We start from the raw sequence: 19,442 nt of genomic DNA, 5'->3' as shown, positions 1-19,442 counted from the left end.
AAAATGTGGAAAGTACATGGGGGGCAAAATATGACCCACGTCAAACGTCAAAATACTTAGAGATGTCAAGTAAACACTATACTCGACAGTAAAAGAAATGTAAAATTGACAGAAGCTTTTTTACATGGTGTAAGCCAGGTATCGGCGGTGCTCCAATCCCCCGTTCTAGACCACAGATCCACGCGTGCGCAGGCGCCGAAAGACAAACCGAGACGGAGAGAGCGGGGGGACATGGGGGAGCGCGAAAAGGGGGAGCAAGCCACCCTTTGCCGCGACGGAGAGCATACAAACTCAGTCCGCCCGTCGATCCACACGACACATAGCTGATTGCCGTCGCCCGCTGAGGTTGTACTACAGCAGCAGCAGCCGTAGCAGCCGTAGCAGAGGCGGAGGCTCAGGCTGAGGTTAACCGAATGCCACGCCAGGTGAGAGGGCGAGATGGGGCGCGAGCGGCTGAATGACGACGGAGTCTGTGTGGCAGCGACACGGCGAATTCGATCGTGGTACATGCACAACTATTTTACGAATGTTACACGTGAAAAAATAGTTTCTTTTAAAAAGGATTTAATATTTTTAGATATATTTTTTAATACATATCTACATACTAATAAAGAAATTAAAAAAGATATTAAATTGATAATAATTTCTCCCTCTCTATAAATTATTTAATTCATTTTATGTAAACTTTTTACTTTTTTTGCTGTGCAGTTTCTCGGCATGCGGTGTTCTCTATCTCTTTCCCCTGTCCCCCCATCAGTCTCTCACCTTTTCTCGCTCTCTCTCTCCCTGTTAATTGTGTGTGTGTTTCTCTACCTGATGCCCGATTGCACTACCACTTTCACAAGCCAGGCTTACAAGCCAAATGGCAACTACAATGGCAAAAAAAAAACAAAAACAAAAAGAGCAACAAGCGAGGCAGCAAAATTTCGCGATTTCGAATTCGCGAAATGAGCAGCGAACTCGAATTTTCGAAAATGAATGCAATGCCTGAGAAATGAACTCCAACGCCGAAACCCAAACCGAATCCGATCTGAAACGGCGTCAGATACAAAGTAAGATCAGGAGCGGTTTAAATTGAGCGAGGGTAGCGCCATCCCGCTCCATCCCGCCCGTTCGCACATGTGCAAGTGCAAGCTGAAAAGAAGGTTCGTTGCCTAAGTCTTTCGTACCTGCCTCTGTTTTTATTTTTAATTTTTTTCTTCTGCGGGCTCTGCAGGTGCACCAACACACATACACGTATAGAAAAGGGTACGGGGCTCAAGTGGACACTACCTGTTGATATTTGTGTGTGTGTGTGTGTGTGTGTGTGAGTGTGTGTTTGGGAGTGTAGAGACAACATCATCGATTCGAATGAATTTGAGTGCCAGCGTTGCTGCTCCGCTCCGCTCAATATCAGTTACGAAAGAGATGAAACCATAAAAAGCAATAATAATCGAGCTAGCGGCCTGCACACATTCACAACGTTTCGGTGCTCTCTCACCTGTGAGCAGCACACGGATAGCACCTTGCCACCAATACAGGTAAACAGGCATCAGGCAATAACGGCGTCGGCGTCAAAGCCAACTGAGACGGTGGCAGCGCAACAGCAACAGCAGCAGCAGCAGCAGCAGCACATTCAACAGTTGAACAATCTCCAATTGACTCTTTGGGCATTATAGCCGAGAGCCGAGCTCCAGCGACAGCGACGACAAGTTTTCCGCGCACACGGAAAGTCAGAAAGTCAAAATATCTCACCAATTCATACACCCCCTTTGTTTTGAAAGTGCATTTGTTTATATCGAATTAGTGAATCGGTTAACGGATTTTTAGAAAATCGCTCGTGTGGCAATGGCAAAAATAAAAAACAAACATCAGCTAAAAAGTCGCGCTTAAACTTTTCGAAATTAAATAAAACACTCACACACACTCACCGATTTCAGCCACGAAGAGGAAGAGAAGGCTGAAAAAAGCGAAAAAAACGTGTATCTGTGTGAGTGCGCGGGTATCTCGGAGAGCGTATGCTTAAGTGTGTGTGTCCCGTGTCCGTATCCGTGTGTGTGCGTGCTCAGCTTGTGGATATCGGTGTGTGAGTGTAAGCTGGAATGAGACGCCATCAAAGCTGAGCTAAAGCAGCAGCAGCCGCAGCAGCGAATAATAAAATTCAAAATAAAAATAGTGATTAATAACAGCGGCCAGAACAAGCAGCAACAACAAAAGTAGTGCGGGAAAGCGCGTGAATACAAAAAGATACAAAAAAAAAGTGAGAAATCTAACCAAACACACACACATCCACAACACACACACAAACACACGCAAAACAAAATACGCAAATGCCATTCGAACCGCCCCCGCACCGCCCCGCCCTGCTTTCGCCCCTCAATTTCGCGCCCATTTGTGAACAACAACAAAAGTAACATTTTGTTTAAATAACAACAACAACAACAGCAAAATGTTTTGGACCATACAACGTGATTTTTAAGCCAAAATGCACATACCACTAACAAAAACAAAAAATTCAAAATCAAAAGCAACAACAACAGCAGAAACAGTAAGAGCTCCACATACCACAGCGAGTGGCATATTAGAAGCAGCGGAAAGCAGCCAGCCAAGAGCATTGTGTAAGCCATAGGCACTGAGAGCCAGGCTAAAAGCCCCAGACGCACCACCACCACCACCACCGCCATCGGGAACAACAACAACAAGATCACAAAGAGTGGCGAAAGGTGCACCCACCAGTGCAGCCACATTTCAGCGGGTACTCCAAGAGCTCCAAACTCCAAACTCCAACCTCCATACTACATAACATCCATACTCCAGACTACCGTCTACAGACTCCGTCTACGGACTTCAGTTCCAGTTCGACGTTTCAGTTCGAGTGCCATAGATCCTCACCCAAGTGCCAAAATCCGTATCCTGATCCCGAGCTCAAGGCACCCGTCATCACATTATGGACAGCGGCCCAAAAGTGAGTACCCGTAGTGGTAGTCGTACCGAGAAGTAATTATAAACGCATCAGTTGTAGCCCTGGTTCGGTTAGGGATTACACTGGGCAAAAACGTGACCTTTTTTGTTAATTAAGGAGGCTTACTTGAGGTGGTGGCCGAACCACAGGTAGAATATTATAATTAGGGGAAAATAAGCTGGGGAGAGAATGACTTAAGAAGTGTTGTAGGATTTTTGGTTAGAATTTCAAAAAATGGTATTTCAGAATATTGAAATTTTTTAAAACCTAAAAGAGTTTTGAAGAAGCAAGAGTTTTGGCTCAAAACCAATAGCCAACTACAAACTACTAATAGCCAATAATTTTAATAGCTAAAGCTAACGAACTAATGGCCTAAATGGTTCGAAATTAAATTGATATTTAATGGTTTTATTGCCGTGTATGTATTATGGCCTAAACCAAGGGGCACCCTGTATTTATTGTGCAGACGTATGAAGTTTTAGTCGCGGTCGCAGCCTCAGTTTCTTAGTTTCAGTCTCTCCAGTCTCAATATCTGTTATTGTTGTTGCTTTTGTTGGCTCTGGATGATGGATATTTTGTTGTTGTTGGTTGGTGGTGGTGGTGGTGGTGGTGGTAGTATCTTTCGCGCACACATTCCTCTTTGTTTGGTTTTATTTTCGAAGTCGCTGCTGCGCAGCAGCAACAGCGACGGCAGCAGCGGCAGGTAAAACGCAAAGGTATTGGTGTTGCCAACAATGCGCAAGAGACGTTAAGAAGCAGAGAGACAGAGAGGGTGGACAGGGAGAGCTAGAGCGGTGCACAGAGTGGGAGCGAAAAGGGATCAAAAGGTGTATTTTTTTTTTGCCTCTCAAGACATCAGACGCCTCTGGTGTGTCTGCCGCAGTCGCAGTCGCAGTCGCTGTCGCTGCCTCTGCTGCTGTCGCCGTCAACGTCGCTGCCTTCTTGTTCGAAAATCGATGATGTTGCCCAGTGTTTCTGATTACGTTTCCCCTGGACTTCAAATATTGTTGCCTTTTTGCCGTGTTCTCTCGGCTTCTTTTTATTATGATTTTTTATTTTTCTTTTCTTTTTTGTTATTTTTGTTGTATTTTGTGGTGCCTCTGAAAATGATGGTGATCAATTTGGGGCTGCGATTATGGTACAGTAAAATGAACATCTACGCAGCGTTCGTTCGCATACCGATGCAAAGATACATTGGTGTATCCGTGAGATACACACAGCGACATGGGCCACATGTAACCCACACACAACCAACAACAACAACAACAATAAAAGTAAGCTGAAAATAAAGGGGGAACTTCGTGAGAGAGTTATTTTATTTTCGTGTTCGTGTTAACGTTTATTGTTTTTCTTTTCTTTTGCCTTTCTTCGTTTCTTTGGGCCTTCTTGACTCCAGAGTCTTTGGCTCTCAGTTGCAGCAGCAGCAGCAGCAACAGTTCCCTCCCCTCCTCCCACAGCTATCTTGGCCACCTTTATTCGCCTCAACAATTCCATTCCCATTCCCCCATCTACACGAAAAACAAAACTTGATAATAATAATATTAAATTAATAATAATTTGGCAAGAACTTTTGTTTATTAAACTTGAAAATATGAAATTTAATATTATATAAAACATAATATATTATATTAGATACCTTAAACTTCTCTCAGTGTACCACCATCTACCGATACCCAGTCTCAGTCTTTGGTTATTGATGCCCAACAACTCTGACCGTTGATGTCTTAGGGTTCATTCCGAGACTCTCTTGTCTTTCCACCACCATTCTCCCCAGGAATGGTACAGAAGAGACGTAAAAACCAAATTTCAAATTATGTCAAATCTTAATGGGATTTGAAATGGAATTGCTTTTGGTATTCACTACCTATCTAAGATCGTTATAGAGAGGGGGATTGTGAGAGGGTTATACCCCGAACACACATCCATAGATCATGTCGTAGGCGTTGTCTGTGTTCAAAGGTTAGATCTCGGGTTTATGTTTACATTCGATACTATCTGAGAGAATAGGTGTAATTGGCTTAGAAAGGGTTACCTGGGGGGATAGACTCAAGTCAAATTGTATTTTAATAAATTTTGATTTAAATTCTATACAAAAAAATGTTTTTTCTCAAGGAATTCTAGTCTAAAAAAAATCTATCAAGGTGGTAGAGCTCATAAATATGCAAATCGCTTTCACTGCAAAAGATTTCCTCATTCACTTCAAGCTTTAAATCATTCAGTGAACTTGATTTCCGATTTATTGTTTAGCCAATCGATAAAGTAATTGCTATCTAATTTCCTACTATATTTTACGCCTTCTATCCAAGACCTGTTTCTACAACTAAATAACTGTATATCTTACCAGATGTGGGGGAGTAATTGGCTTAAATAGCTGAGGGTTTATGTCATAAGTCATGTTGACTAGGGGTTTCTGTTTACTTTAGAAGGGGATTAATATTGTTTGATTTCTTTCAATTCTCTATAATATTGCCTTTACTTTTTCTTCAGATTAGATACTCCCAAAAGAAAGCTTCTTGAATTTGAGATTAATTGGGATTATCTTCTTCACATCGCATGCCTTTTGAGGGCATATCCGCAGACATCTCAGCAGACCAAGTTTCTTTGCCAATTTCTTTTGCACCCACCGACATATGAGTTATTGGTCTTGGCCAGAATCCATCTATCAGCGGCTTGGTTGCCGGCCACATCCATTCAAGCGTCAAGTTGGAAAGTTGGTGCTGATCTGGGTGCTGGTCTGGGGTCTGGCCCCGAGGGTCCATGGCTCGTCGTCGTCATATCTGGCCATGGCTGACCCAGTTTAATGCCATTCCGGGGTGTTGATGTTGCTTTAATTGTTTCCTAATTGCCTTTCGACTTTCTACGCAATCGTATCTTGATTGGCTTTTCGATTGCGATTCGAGTGCGTTGTACTGATGCCAAAAAAAAATATAAAAAAAATCAGAAAAAAAAACTAGTCTAAAAAAGCACACGCCACCGCATGACACTGACCTCACCTACTAACGGAACCCGCAGACCGGGCACGAGGAGCCGAGAGTCGTGAACTCGCCGGCTTGGGCTGACAAAACGAGTTTATCCACATCCCAGTACCCAATACCCAGTACCAGCAACCAGCAACATCAGGAACCAGCAACATCACTAGCAACAGCAGCAACACCAGTGAACTCTGCAGCAAGAGCTGCGATTTTTTGGCTTTATCATCAAACAACAATACCGGGGCGACTGACTGGACCTGTACTGGACTGGAAGCTAAAGCTGAACCTGGATCTGAACCTGAACCTGGGCAAGCTTTGGAGGAACCAGAAAGTCAGCCTTCTGGATTAGGTCAAGGATTGGGATTGTTGTTGTTGTTGTTTTGGGCTACCGGTGCGAATACGAGTACCTGTTCTGAACTTGTCGATGCTGATGCTGAGATGCTGAGATGGCTGAAGCTAAAAAGCTGATGTTGTTTTGTTTGGTTCGGTTCAGTTTCAGTTTCGGTTTCGGTTTCAAAATCCCTCATAAACATGTTTTGCTGTCGGTGTCGCTGTTGCTGCTGCTGCTGCCAAGTGCCACTGCCGCAGATAAAACTAAGTCGGAGATTCTGGACTATTAACAGCTGATGGACTGACTGGTTTGTGAGCTGTATGGTAGTACTGTGTGTTTAATTTCACACAAAGCACCGTTGTAAACAAAACACAGCACACAAATATGGCAGTGCGACGTCGACGTCGACGTTATACGTTGACTGAGAAGTAAGCAGCGACGCTTCTTCCACCTGTTGTTGCCGCCAATGCCGCTCTTGTTGTTGTTTAGTGTTTTGTTGATGTGATGAACCGCGTTGAGTTATGCAGTTACACGTTTGACATTTGCGAAGGAGTCAAACTAGTTCGACGGGCACGTGTGCAGCTCGCTTTATTTTTGTTTTCTTTCCAAGTCTTCTTTCTCTTTATTTTTGTTTTGGATTTTTTGTTTGCCCCTTTCCGCCTTTTGTTTGTTTGTTTGATGGCTGGCTGCTCTGTTTGTTGGCTGTCGGCCGGTGGCAGGCGGCTTGCAAATCGCTCATCCGCCCCGCTGCCGTTTGAACCCGTTTCTCAAAGTCTACCGTTTATGTTTTTGGCTTAAAAGGTAGGGGAGGGGAGGTGTCTGTGTGTGCAGTGTGTGTTTTGGAGGGGTTGGGGGACATCAGGGCGCCAAGCAGACTGCCGCCAGACATTGCCACTTTTTTTGTGTTGCTTCCGAGGCAGTTTTTTTTTATAGAAATTAGCTAGAGTCAAGATCTAGAGATCTACTTAATTACTCGAGAAATTCTTTTCACAACTTAGTGGCCATTCCAAACACCTTTTGTTGGCCAAACTAGGTTAGATCTGGATCTGTTCTTTCCCATGATGAACTAATTATGACCATTGTTTGTCTAATTGCAGCTGAGCTGAGAACGAAACGAAGGAAGTTCCTTAGTGCCATAGAATGCAGTAATTGAAACAACGACAACAGCGACATAAAAGCCACAAAGAACAACCAACCGGAACACCGAACCAACAAATAAACAAAAAACAAAAAAAAACAGAGAAAAGAACAACAAAGTGCCTTCCCATCAATCCATCAAGTTGATAAGTGATATTTATTATGTTTATACTTGCCAGAAAATGCAATAATAACAACTGCAACAGGAATAGGAACAACTACCGATCGGGATTCAAATGATCTGTCCACGACCAAGTCCTAGACCCGATCGAAAACCTCCGACAAGTGCAATCCCGAATCCAGTTCAAATTAGTTGAGTACAGTACGTATAATGTCCACATCCGCCGCCACAACGAGCGTCATAACGTCCAACGAGCTCTCGCTGTCCGCCCACGGCCACGCTCACGGTCACGGCCACGCCCACCAGCTGCATCAGCATCCCCACAGCCGCCTGGGAGTCGGCGTTGGTGTTGGCATCCTTAGCGACGCCTCACTGTCACCCATCCAGCAGGGAAGCGGCGGAGGCGGAGGCGGTGGGAATAACAACAATACCTCACCACTGGCGCCCAACGGAGTACCACTCCTAACCACGATGCACCGCTCCCCGGACTCACCCCAGCCGGAGCTGGCCACCATGACGAATGTCAATGTCCTGGACCTGCACACGGACAACTCCAAGCTCTACGACAAGGAGGCGGTCTTCATCTACGAAACACCCAAGGTGGTAATGCCATCGGACGGGGGTGGTGGAGCGGGAGGCGGTGGTGCTGGCGGGCCGCCGGACGAAGGACATGCCATTGATGCCAGGATTGCCGCCCAACTGGGCCAAAATCCAAACCAGCAACAGCAGCAGGCCGAGCACCAGCCGCTGGCCAAGATCGAGTTCGATGAGAATCAGATCATCCGCGTGGTGGGTCCTAACGGCGAGCAGCAGCAGATCATCTCGCGGGAGATCATCAACGGCGAGCACCACATCCTGTCCCGCAACGAGGCTGGCGAGCACATCCTGACCCGCATCGTGAGCGATCCCTCCAAGCTGATGCCCAACGACAATGCGGTGGCCACGGCCATGTACAACCAGGCCCAGAAGATGAACAACGATCACGGCCAGGCCGTCTACCAAACGTCTCCCTTGCCCCTGGACGCCTCTGTCCTGCACTACAGCGGCGGCAACGACTCCAATGTGATCAAGACCGAGGCCGACATCTACGAGGATCACAAAAAGGCTGCTGCGGCAGCCGCTGCCGCCGGCGGAGGGTCTATTATTTACACCACGACCGATCCTAATGGCGTCAATGTGAATGTGAAGCAACTGCCCCACCTGGCAGTGCCACAGAAACTTGACCCCGACCTCTACCAGGCGGACAAGCACATCGATCTGATCTACAACGATGGCAGCAAAACGGTCATATACTCCACCACCGATCAGAAGAGCCTGGAGATCTATTCCGGCGGCGACATTGGCAGCCTGGTGTCCGACGGTCAAGTGGTGGTTCAGGCCGGACTACCCTATGCCACCGCCACGGGAACCGGGGGACAGCCGGTGTACATTGTGGCCGACGGTGCCCTGCCCGCGGGGGTCGAAGAGCATTTGCAGAGGTGAGTAATCGTTAACAGTAATTGGCCGCAAGGGGCGTAGATTATAATGAAGGGGTAGCTATTTAAAGGGGTTAGCCACTGGGCCAAGTGGTTTGTTTTTGTGCTTCGAGGTGAGCAGAGCAGTGCTCCTTAATTAATGGCCTAATTGAGGGTACGAGGGCTGTCCTAATAGGCCCACTAAACTTTGGATGACAAACTTTAGTTTGTAAACAGTTTTCATTTAAGAAAACATAAAAACTATAATAGTTTTTGGGGTGTAGTATTTAACATTTAATATTATGGGTTTTAGAGGTTTTAAATGTGATTAGCACCTTTCCTTTTTAACCTTAAACCTCTAGACATGGCTAATAAGAAGCCACAACCATCAGAAGTATTAATGAAAGAAGTCTCCGCTACTAATGGCTTTAGTTTTAGTTAAAAAAGGAAAGAATATCTATTATCTAAAGATGTCTGAAAGTACCGGATAACATCCTTTAGCCCACTCGGCTATTCAGTGAGCTCTGTTCTATCGGCAACATAAATCTGGACTAATTGCCTTCGTCATGGCCGGCAGTTGCTGGCTGCTCCGGCTGCCGCCTCAGAGTTGGTTACCACATCAACATCTTAATTGGGGACACGGGCTGCAGTTTTTAGTTTCAATTCGTTTTCCAATCCCCCGTGCTTCTCTTGGCTGTTTCTTGGGTCCTTTCAAATCAATGTTTGTCATTTGCATTTCTCATGCATTTGAATTAACCGCTCTTGCCGCGCGCATTTTACTGTTAATTATTGCGATAGGCCAACCGGCAAACAGCAGCAGCAGCAGCGGCAGCAGCAACATGCAGCATGCAGCATGCAGCACACAGCAGCAACATGCAGCAGCAACGTGCAACAGCAGCTACGCCAGCGCATTCTGGCATTCCCCATTCCATTACCCAAACATTGAGTTCAGGCCGAAGTCCTCATCCTCATCCACATCCCCAATCCCCAATCCCCATACTCGATTCCCCCAGTGGAATGACAGCTTCCGTTGTAACTGTTTCTTCTATACGTTATTGCTGCCCCTGCAACAGCACCAGGCATTCTGGCGTGCATCGAATGTGCAAGTAGGCGAGCTAATAACACCCAGATCCAGCACCAGCTCCGGCCTCGCCACTATTCTCCTCGAAGTGGAGAACCCTGGCATCGACTATACGGATGTCTGTCCCCACACAGCCTCCTCAATTCCTGGCCTGGCAATTCATTTTAGAGCAGTCGCCAGTGGTATGCGATGGTAATAAAAATTTGAATATAAATTAATCTAATAGAGAACCGTTAGCGAGGTGAGATGCAAGCGCAGCCTCCTTGAGCAAGGTGCCGCCTCGGACCGGCAACTAAGTCATCGTCATCTGCATGGAATGGTCGTTGTTGCAACACTGCACTGAGAGAAAAGGGAGGTCCTGTTTGATTTAGAGAAATGTTTAGAGCCTACAAGAGAGAGATAATATTTGTCCCAGTGTTGATGGTCACTCGGACATCTGCAACGCCATCGCATCTGCATCTGCAGCACCACCATCGGCCTCCTCCTCCTCCTCCTCCTCGGCCATTTCCAACTCCTTCAGAGTTCTTCTGCCTGGCCCCGCTTCGTATTCTTATTCTTCTAATGCCAACGTCTCATCCTGTTATAGCGGAGGCAGCATCCACAGCATACAGCCACAGCGTGCTGCTGCAACATCGCTGTGGTACGTTTGGGTCCAGCGTGCATGTTGCATGCGCGGCAAGGTCCATAAATAACGACAAAATTGCGTTTCCGCATATGGACCGAGCAAACGTCGTCTTCGATTCGGACTTTGGTTTAGGCCTGGCTTTTGGTTTTGGCTATATGGCTTTGGACTCTGAGGCTGGCTCTGACTCGGCATTGGCATGCCGTTGTTGTTAAAGATGCTGCTGGACCTTGCGTGATGTCTCTCGGTCTTGGCCTCGCACTCTCGGACTCTGTCTTGGCCTCGCTTGATGTACAGTTTGTATTTTTTTTTTTTTTTGCTTTTTTCTTAGCCCCCCTGATAAGCAGGACATGTCCATGTCTACGTCTGCATCCCAAAAAGTGTTCGCCTTGCCACGTTTTCATTAAAGTCAAATTAAAGCGGATCCGGGCTGAGAGACGGGCCAGGGCACTGCCATGGGCCAAGTTAAATAAATAAGGCCCGATGACCTTTGTTTCGAGCCATCCTTTCCATTGTGTCGGTCAGTCTGTCTGTCTGTCTGTCACCGCCACAACATATCCCTTTACGGCGTCTTAATTTACACTCTCCAACATGGACTGAGATTGACACTTTCGAAGCTTAAAGCTTCTCTGCAAAAAGCTTGGTTTTATTGTTTAATATTAAAAACTAAACATTTTATTCACTATGTGTATATTCAGTATAAATAAATTATAAAATACATAGTTAGATTTGACTAAAAAAAAAGGAGCTTAAAGCTCTACTAAATAAAATGCCAAGGCAAAAGCTCCAACCATCCAGCAATTGCATTTGCAAATTGCAGCCTCCGCCAAAGTGGCTTATAAAGTTTTTACGATCTCCCCCCTAAATCATACAGAGATTATTCGGTTGGGCTGAGTGCAAAGCACTGTAGGATTTTAACAATTTTTTATTTTACAATTCTTGCCATTTGGTAGTAAAATTGTTTTATTGTTCATGCATTTTTTCATTATTTAACCACACGAGACTTATGCAATCGCACCCCACAGCGCCATCTATTAACATATAATATAATTTCATTAATTCACGATTCAAAATGTTTTATTCGGAAAAACTATAAAAAAGAAAGCAATTGTCGGATGTCTGATTTGTTGATGCTATAAAATATGCAGATAATGGAGAATATTTTCATAAAAATTTTATTATTTATGACTAATCGTTATGATCAGATCTTAGACTTTAAAACATATTTCAATTTTTTAATGATTGTTATTAAAAAACTCAGTCGGCGACCAATTCAGAAACGTCATAGAAAGACTACAAAAAAAATTTGCATTTCCTTTCTTATACAAATTACCCTTTGACATTTAATAAAGTTATAAATAGAATCACCTACGTAAATTTAAATTCAAATTCGTATTCGAGCGAAGCTTTAAAGTGCAATAATATTTGATGGCCGTGAAATAAATTTATAATAATTAATGACAATATCTTTTCTTTCAAAATTCAAACTTTGACATTTTGCCCGTCTGATATTCGCAGAAGTATATATCTTTTATTGTTTTAGGGATAACTCTTTTGTTGTCTAGTGCTGGGGGGACTGCAGTGAATTCCTTATTGCGATGCGGAAACCCCACAAATTGTGCGAAATGAATGCATTTTGTGAAATTTCCATACACAAGGATAACCTTCGCCATAGCCTTCTGATCGAAGTGTTCGCGGTTAATGCTCATGTCACACGCACTCACACACTCTGCCAACCCACACACACACACACACCCATATTATACCCACACATCTTATATAGCGAGCCTTACTTTCACTTTACCCGATCATATTAAATTTCTGAGCCGTAAAACATATTTTTGCTCGTTTTTTTTGGTTTTTTCCCCCATTTATTTTTCCTTTTTTATTTTGTTTTTAGTTCGTTGTTACTCCTTTATTTTATTTTAATTTAATCATTTATTTTAGTGAGAGGTGGGGGGATACAGAGTGCAGGGTACAGTGGGACTCGAAGAAATAGCGACACTTTTAGTGTCTCTTATCGGGATGATAGAACGAATTCCGCCGTAGCTGTCTCTCAGCTCACGAATCTCGGCATTCAGCTCCCAGCTCCCCTTTTCTGCGCCACTCCATCTTATCCCCTTGATTGACAATATTTCAATATTTTTACTGTTGTCGCCGTTTCACAGCCTCCGGGTGCAGGGTGAGGGGTGCATGGTGCAGGGGGGCTGGGTTGGGACAGATACAAATCCCAAGTCACTGTCACGCATGCGCTTGCAAATGGAGCACTTCAATACTCTACCTTTGGATTGAGGGTATATTAGTTTAATGATAGTTTTTGAAAAGATAATATTTTTAATATATTAAATTGAGGTTCATAAAAGCTAAGAATTATTGGGGAACGATATTTTATCACAAGTCAGGGTCAGGTCACTCCATTTTCTACATAAAGTTATACAAATTATAAAAAAAATTATAATTTATCATAGGCCAGGGTTCGACTCCGTCATTAAAACAAATTTAATTTTCTTAATGATCTTAAAAGCAATATTTGAAACCCTATTTATAATTTTATATAATAAAGTAATGGTTAGGTAATATAATAGTAGGGTATTCCCTAGTCATCTATTTAATCAATGCAATTTTCTAGTTGTTGTTATTGCTTTTTGTTTCTTGCTGCTCATTTTATTATTATTAATATTAAAAGGTGCAACAGCGTTTGGACATTTTGATACAAAAACAAACCTGTTCACCTGCGCAGTCTACCTGCAGCGGTAGAGCGGGATGGAGATGGCGTATGACAAAGACAGGCACATTGATACATACATGTGAGGCGTGAGTTAGAAGGAGATGGGGATGGATGGGTATGGGTATGGGTATGGGGATGGGGATGTTGGGGACGACGGACGTTGAGGAGACAAGAAAGAAACATGTTAACACAATTCAGAGTCTCATACGCTTTCGACTGTCGCCTGTTGTTCTTGTTGTTTTAGTTTATTTTTCTTGTTGTTGTTGTTGTTTTTGTTGGTATTATTGTTGTATTTTGTATTTGTTGTTGTTGTTATTTTAGTCTCTCGCTCCACTCAAAAAACTCTGAATTGGCGCTACAAGTTTATCGAACGCTCAAAGTGGTTTTCAGTTGATATCGAAAAGCCACAAGGTCGACAACAGCATCAAGTTTATACATATGTCTCTCATACATAAGCATACTTACATATAGTATTATTTTGTTTATATGTATCACTTGTTGTTGTTATTATTATTGTTTTTCTTTGAAAATCATTCAAAGAACGGCGAGAACTTTTGACTCGCGATCCCGCGTAATCGGCTTAAAGTTGAAGTATCTGCGTATCTTTGTATCTCAAAGTGTGTATAGTGTGTGTCCGCTCGGTTCGATTAGCTCGATTTGCATTGAAATGGTGAAGTGTTATCAGCAGCTGGGGTGATCCTGGAATACTGGAAGTCCTGGAATACTCCACCCTCCTGAAATCAAAGATGCAGGAGGCGACAAGCACTACCAACTATGCTCTCTCATACACGGATTGGATGTCCGAGCCACGGTAGAAATATCAAAAAAGGAGGAAAAGATACGGATAAAGGACAACACCCATGTCCTGTCATTAAGTGCGACTTTGTTGAAGGATGTCGATTGTGTGTGCTTCTCGTATGGATTGTGTAACTTTTATAAGCTTGCCGCGCTAAGCTTTCGTCTCTCCTACTCGGCTAAGATATATCTTTCCCGCTCGCTCGGGGGTATCTGTATCTCCCATTTCCAATATGGCAGCAGCAGCAGCCGCCGCCGCAGCAGCCCCATGCTGTATCTGTGTATCTGTGGCCTGGGCTTTTGGTTGTATCTGCTGATAATATTGTAGTAATTAATGCGATACGAATGAGAAATTTATTGCCCACGCCCGGACAGCACTGCTGGCCATCGTCCATAGCCCTCTCGTCCGGTCTCGGTCTCGGTCACTATCTTTCTCCCTCCTTCTCCATTTGCATAAAATATGATCATGTAAATGACACAAACCAAAAAAGAAAGAAATTAAATAAAAGAAAAGAAACCCAACAAAGCGACCAACAAAAATAATGCCTTTTCGAGTTGATAATTTTCTCTGCATGGAGCAGAGGTTTACATTTTCCAATCAGAATCTTCAGATGTTTCTCACACTCATCGCGATCGAGGTTTTTAAAAACAAAAAAAAAAAATAAAATCCATAAAACAGAAAACAAAACTTAAAGACCACGAAAGATGGCAGATGGAAAAGGATGCGCCAGGAAGGGACAAATTAATGGGCCTCGGTCTTCGAGTTTCTACATCTGTTATTGTCTCGAGACGGACAACAAAGGACAATCTCGATCAATCTACAGCTTCCAACCCATCCGTGAGTCCGCAAGTCCGTTAGTCCGTAAGTCCATCCATCCATCCAAGGGGTTGAAAACTTTAGGCCCGAATGGGCGATCTACCTACGGCCCTCTATGTCCTACGTCCTTGTCCGCTTTTATGCAAATTACATCGCAGGACCCTCGGACCCGCGGCTAGATCTCGCTAAAAAAAGGGGTGGATTTTATGCGCCGGACACGAACACGGACACGGACAGCGATCTGAATGGGCCGGAGGTGCGATGTCCAACGTTGGGAAACAATGACAAAAAGGCGCACTCACTCGTCCGTGATAAATGCCAAGAGGAAGATACCCACTGGCAACCGCGGCCTATGTCCGTTCCTGTGTGTGATCCTGTGAATCCCGAACGCATTCGAATCCTTTTTAGCGTCTGTTTGGCTGAAAGCATTATGCAAATCAGTTTCTTTGTTCCCCGGAGGGATCGTCCTTTATCTGTTCGGACGGTGTCCGAGCAAGCTGTGTTGTGTTTTCTCATATTTAATTTTCCTTCTTCTGCTCCTTGGTGAGGACGTGCATCTTCGGGAACCTCTTCTAATATCAATAATGATTTCGTTAACCGTTACGGCCGCGAACTCCTTTTCGGCCGGGGGATTAGGATTTTGTAAGGCAGCTGCCGTCCGCGGATCTTATGAACCGGTTGGTTGGCAGGACACGGTGGCGCGGAGTCGCTCGCAGTCACCTTGCCTTGGGCCAGCACTTCCCAGGCTCTTAACTCTCGGACCTAGATTGCGTTCGAGACCACAGCGGCCCAGCCTACTTTTCCTTCGAACTGAAATTCGCAATTCCTTGGCCGTCCTGCCATCAGTCTTCAGGTGGCAGAACATGCGCCGCAGGGTTGCCATTTAGGGTTGTGCTCTGTTTGCCTTTGTAGTGTTTTGTTTTTGCACAAACTGCCTGGCTTGCTTGCTACTTGTTGCACAATTGGGTTGCACCACGGGAGCCGGAGTGCCCGAGTGCTGGTAGGGAGGTGCCAAGTGATCGAGGTGTTGGCCTAATCACAGGCTCGCAATCCATGCACTTATTCCAACAAAAAAGATCCAATTTAAAGGCTTAAATGGGAAATAATTCCGACTAGAAGATACTCTGGAAGCTAAGAGTTGAGAAGAAAAAAGTGTTGCCTACTTGTGGGAGCTGCGAATATTTTTGCAAACTTTCCTCTCCAAACCCTATTTTTGAGGATTAAAAATACATCCATTTATTACTATACTTATATGGTATACCTCTGAATTCTACAAGTACCGGGTATACTTAAAAAAAAATGCTTCATGGGAAATAAATAATTAGTGAATGACTGCTGCGGACCACTTGCAGAGTTCAGAGGCGGCGGCGGTAGAGGCTGTGCCGGGAAGGGGTTGTGCAGCACCGAAGGGGCGGGGCAGAGTGTTAACAAAAACTTGACGCTTTTTTTCGGGGTACACTCTTTGTTGTTTTTGTTTTCATTTGATGGCGTTAATAGCGCTAAACGAATCAATTCCGATGCCGAAAGCAGTAAAAAGTTGCCGCAAAACTTATAAGTCCGTAACTGAGACGCACACACACATACATACACCTTTAACGATACTATCGGAGGCACCTGGCCCGAAATTGATTATGTAAATAGAAAATAAATAGAAATGAAAATGCTAATGATGCTGGCGGTCTTCGATGGATTGCCAAAAAAAAGAGAAAAAATAAATAAATAAATGCACGCACATGGGCGTTGTCAGAGTCCGTCTCTTTTCCTCTCGATTGGCTGTGCCACGCCCAGTCTGAATTTTGAAATTGAAAACCCCCTCGTAAAAGGCGAGGCTTCAGCTTGGACTCATTGCATTCGGCGAGTCTCGAAACGGATCCCCATCATCACCACCATCAGCATGATCAGCAGCCACATCTCCAGCAACAACACCATCTCCTCCAGACCTACTACAACCAGACTGAGCAGGTGAAGGAGCCGGGTTTGGGTTCTCTGGACTCCCTGAGCCATCACCAGGAGAACCATGCCCACCATCTCACTGCTGCTGGCCTGATGCAGGCCGTGGCAGCGGAAATCCAGCTTAGCGAGCAGCAAGAGGCACTGCCCCCACCACCTCCCACCAATCATTCCGCTCCCTCGGAAAATAGTCCTTATCCAATTTATTCTAGTTTCTATCGAAATGATGCCGAAAAGGAGAATCATGTCTCAGATCCAGAGCTCAACTGGAGGTAAGGATATAGAATATTTTCTCAAAGGAGGAAACTTAATTAAAGGACCTAAAGAAGTACAGAACTTTAACTGAATTCTGTATAATTTAGAAAACATTTTTTAACTGCAGCTTTTTTTTTGTCATTTCGTGGAAATCCGCGAAAAACGCGGCACGTCTTCGTCTCAGGTTATGAAATTCCCTCGGAGATCGGAGTTCTTTGTTTCGGTTTCGTTTTATAGAGCCGTGATGAAATTTTTTTGGTAGTAACCGTAACCGTAGTTCGGTCGGGGGCCTGGAAAAGGTCGCGCGTCTTGGCACTTGGCTTAGAAACACAATTAAAAACTCTGACAAAAAATGTATACACTCAAGTGAGTGGATATTTTGGGCAGCACTTTGGGGTACGAGTACGAGGTATCTAATAAATGTGTTTGTAGCTTATTCTTCGCTTCCCCATATCCGCTACGTGATTTACACGGCCTGACCCTAAAAGCGGAATAAACGGCGGTCGCCGGTCACATATCGCATTACGAAAAATGTTATAACGCAGTCACCATAGCGGGTAGAGAGGGGGGCAATTCAGAGTGTCATTTTTAATAGCGAAAATGTTCTCCAGAACATAAAAAAAAAACTAAAAACAAAAACATTTTTATTTTTCGTATATGTGTGTATTTTTTTTCTTCTTTAAAGTTGTACCCATGTCGATGTCCGTTTTTTATTCTTGTTTAATTTTTTTTGTTGTGTCCAAGAAGCCAAAGAAGTCAAGAAACAACTTCGGGTGAAACCGGGACACCGGGCACGAGGGAGATACTCTGCGCCAAGTGCCACAAAATGGGGCAAGCGATCGCAATCTCCACGGCTAGCGTTGTCAACTTGAGCAATGCCAAAAAAAAAGGAGGCAAAAAAAGCACAACAAAATGAACCGAAACTGAAGAGATAAAAAAAAGAACCAAATGAAAATAAGTAGACAGCGCTCAAATGGCTTGCAACAGCTGCTAACGGAAGAAATGACAGCGGACACTGCCACACACACACACACACACACACTATTGCAGACTAACGTCCATTTTGTATCTGTGTGTGAAGCCAAGGTGTGGCGCAATTTTTGTAAAGCTTGGAATTTGCATACGTTTGGATTTGCAATCAATAACCACGAACAAATTAAGACAAATTGTCGAAGAGCTGGCTAAAAAATTGGACATATCTGATGATTAAAAAATCTTGAAAATTTCGAAATATATAGGCTAATAGCCAATCTAGAAGAGTGATCTTAAAAAGTGGCTCAAAATCGGGAGTCGAGAAAGGCATAATCAAAACAAAGCAAAACAATCAATCAATGGAAAACCAGTCCCAGAACCAGAATCGATATTTGCATAAGAAAGTGGTTGGGGAAATCAGATCAGTTCCCTTTATCAGTTGATAAATTAATATAAATAATTATGCATATTTTTTTAGAAAAAATAAACAATCAAGGGGATGAACTTTAGACTTATACATAAGATATAGTATGGTATAGTATAGGTATAGAAGACCCTTAAAATCATTGGACTTTATAGAGTCCTACCTTTCGAAATAACTATACAGCTAGGGAGTAAGCTTATAAACTTCTATAAAAAAAGAATATTAGAAGTCCTTTTTAATCACTAGACCATATTATATCCATTATTTTAATATAATAACATCTTGTATCTTTTTTTTCGAAATAACTATACAGCTAGTGAGAAAGTTTATAAACTTCCATAAATATAAGGATATTATAAGTCCATTTAAATCACTAGACCATATCATATCCTTTCTTTTAAAATAATAATAGAATATGATAACCATTACACCATCTTGTATCTTTTCTTTCAAAAGAACTATCTATAGTTCATAAAGCATTTGTATATTTCCTCCCCTTATTTTATTTTTATTTTATAATTTAACCAAAATGTTGGTTGTCCTTTTTGCAGCATAAGGGCGGGGTTTCCCTCAAAGAGCTTTAATTGTTTGTCTGAAAACTTGGTGGAAATAATTCCACAAATGAATCCGGTTTTCCTGCGACCAGCTGCCAGGACTCTCAGTCCGTTTATTTGTTGTTTTGCATTGATGACCTTGATGCCTTGACTCTCCCGTCCTTCTCTAAGCCTGTTTCAGTCTCTTTCTCTTTTTATTTATATTTTTTTTTTTATAAAAATTTCACATAAAATAAATGCCAGAAGTTATCAATTTTCGATTATCACACTTGGGGACAGGCATCATTG

The 19,442-nt window shown here is 43.5% G+C and overlaps 1 protein-coding gene across 13 annotated transcripts in view; it reads left to right on the top strand.

Annotated features, from left to right (window-relative positions):
- Positions 1 to 1,385: 1,385 nt before the first annotated feature.
- The window catches only part of LOC6494542 (protein grainyhead), a 40,200-nt gene continuing 22,143 nt past the window's right edge, over positions 1,386 to 19,442 (top strand). For 3 of the 13 annotated variants that reach the window (XM_014907346.3, XM_032450169.2, XM_032450167.2), the window contains exons 1-2: positions 13,916 to 14,198; positions 16,823 to 17,221. In XM_014907346.3, the coding sequence (XP_014762832.1) occupies positions 14,134 to 14,198; positions 16,823 to 17,221 (464 nt within the window). In that variant the 5' untranslated portion in view covers positions 13,916 to 14,133. Of the gene's footprint in view, positions 2,945 to 7,341; positions 8,981 to 13,915; positions 14,199 to 16,822; positions 17,222 to 19,442 lie in introns of those variants that run through there. The other 10 variants (XM_014907345.3, XM_044715416.1, XM_044715414.1 and 7 more) reach the window with 9 other exon arrangements.

The sequence above is a fragment of the Drosophila ananassae genome, chromosome 3L (assembly GCF_017639315.1).
Source record: "Drosophila ananassae strain 14024-0371.13 chromosome 3L, ASM1763931v2, whole genome shotgun sequence".
Lineage (NCBI taxonomy): Eukaryota > Metazoa > Arthropoda > Insecta > Diptera > Drosophilidae > Drosophila > Drosophila ananassae.
Note: the sequence above shows the minus strand (reverse complement) of the source record. Positions and strands in the feature narration are given on the sequence as shown.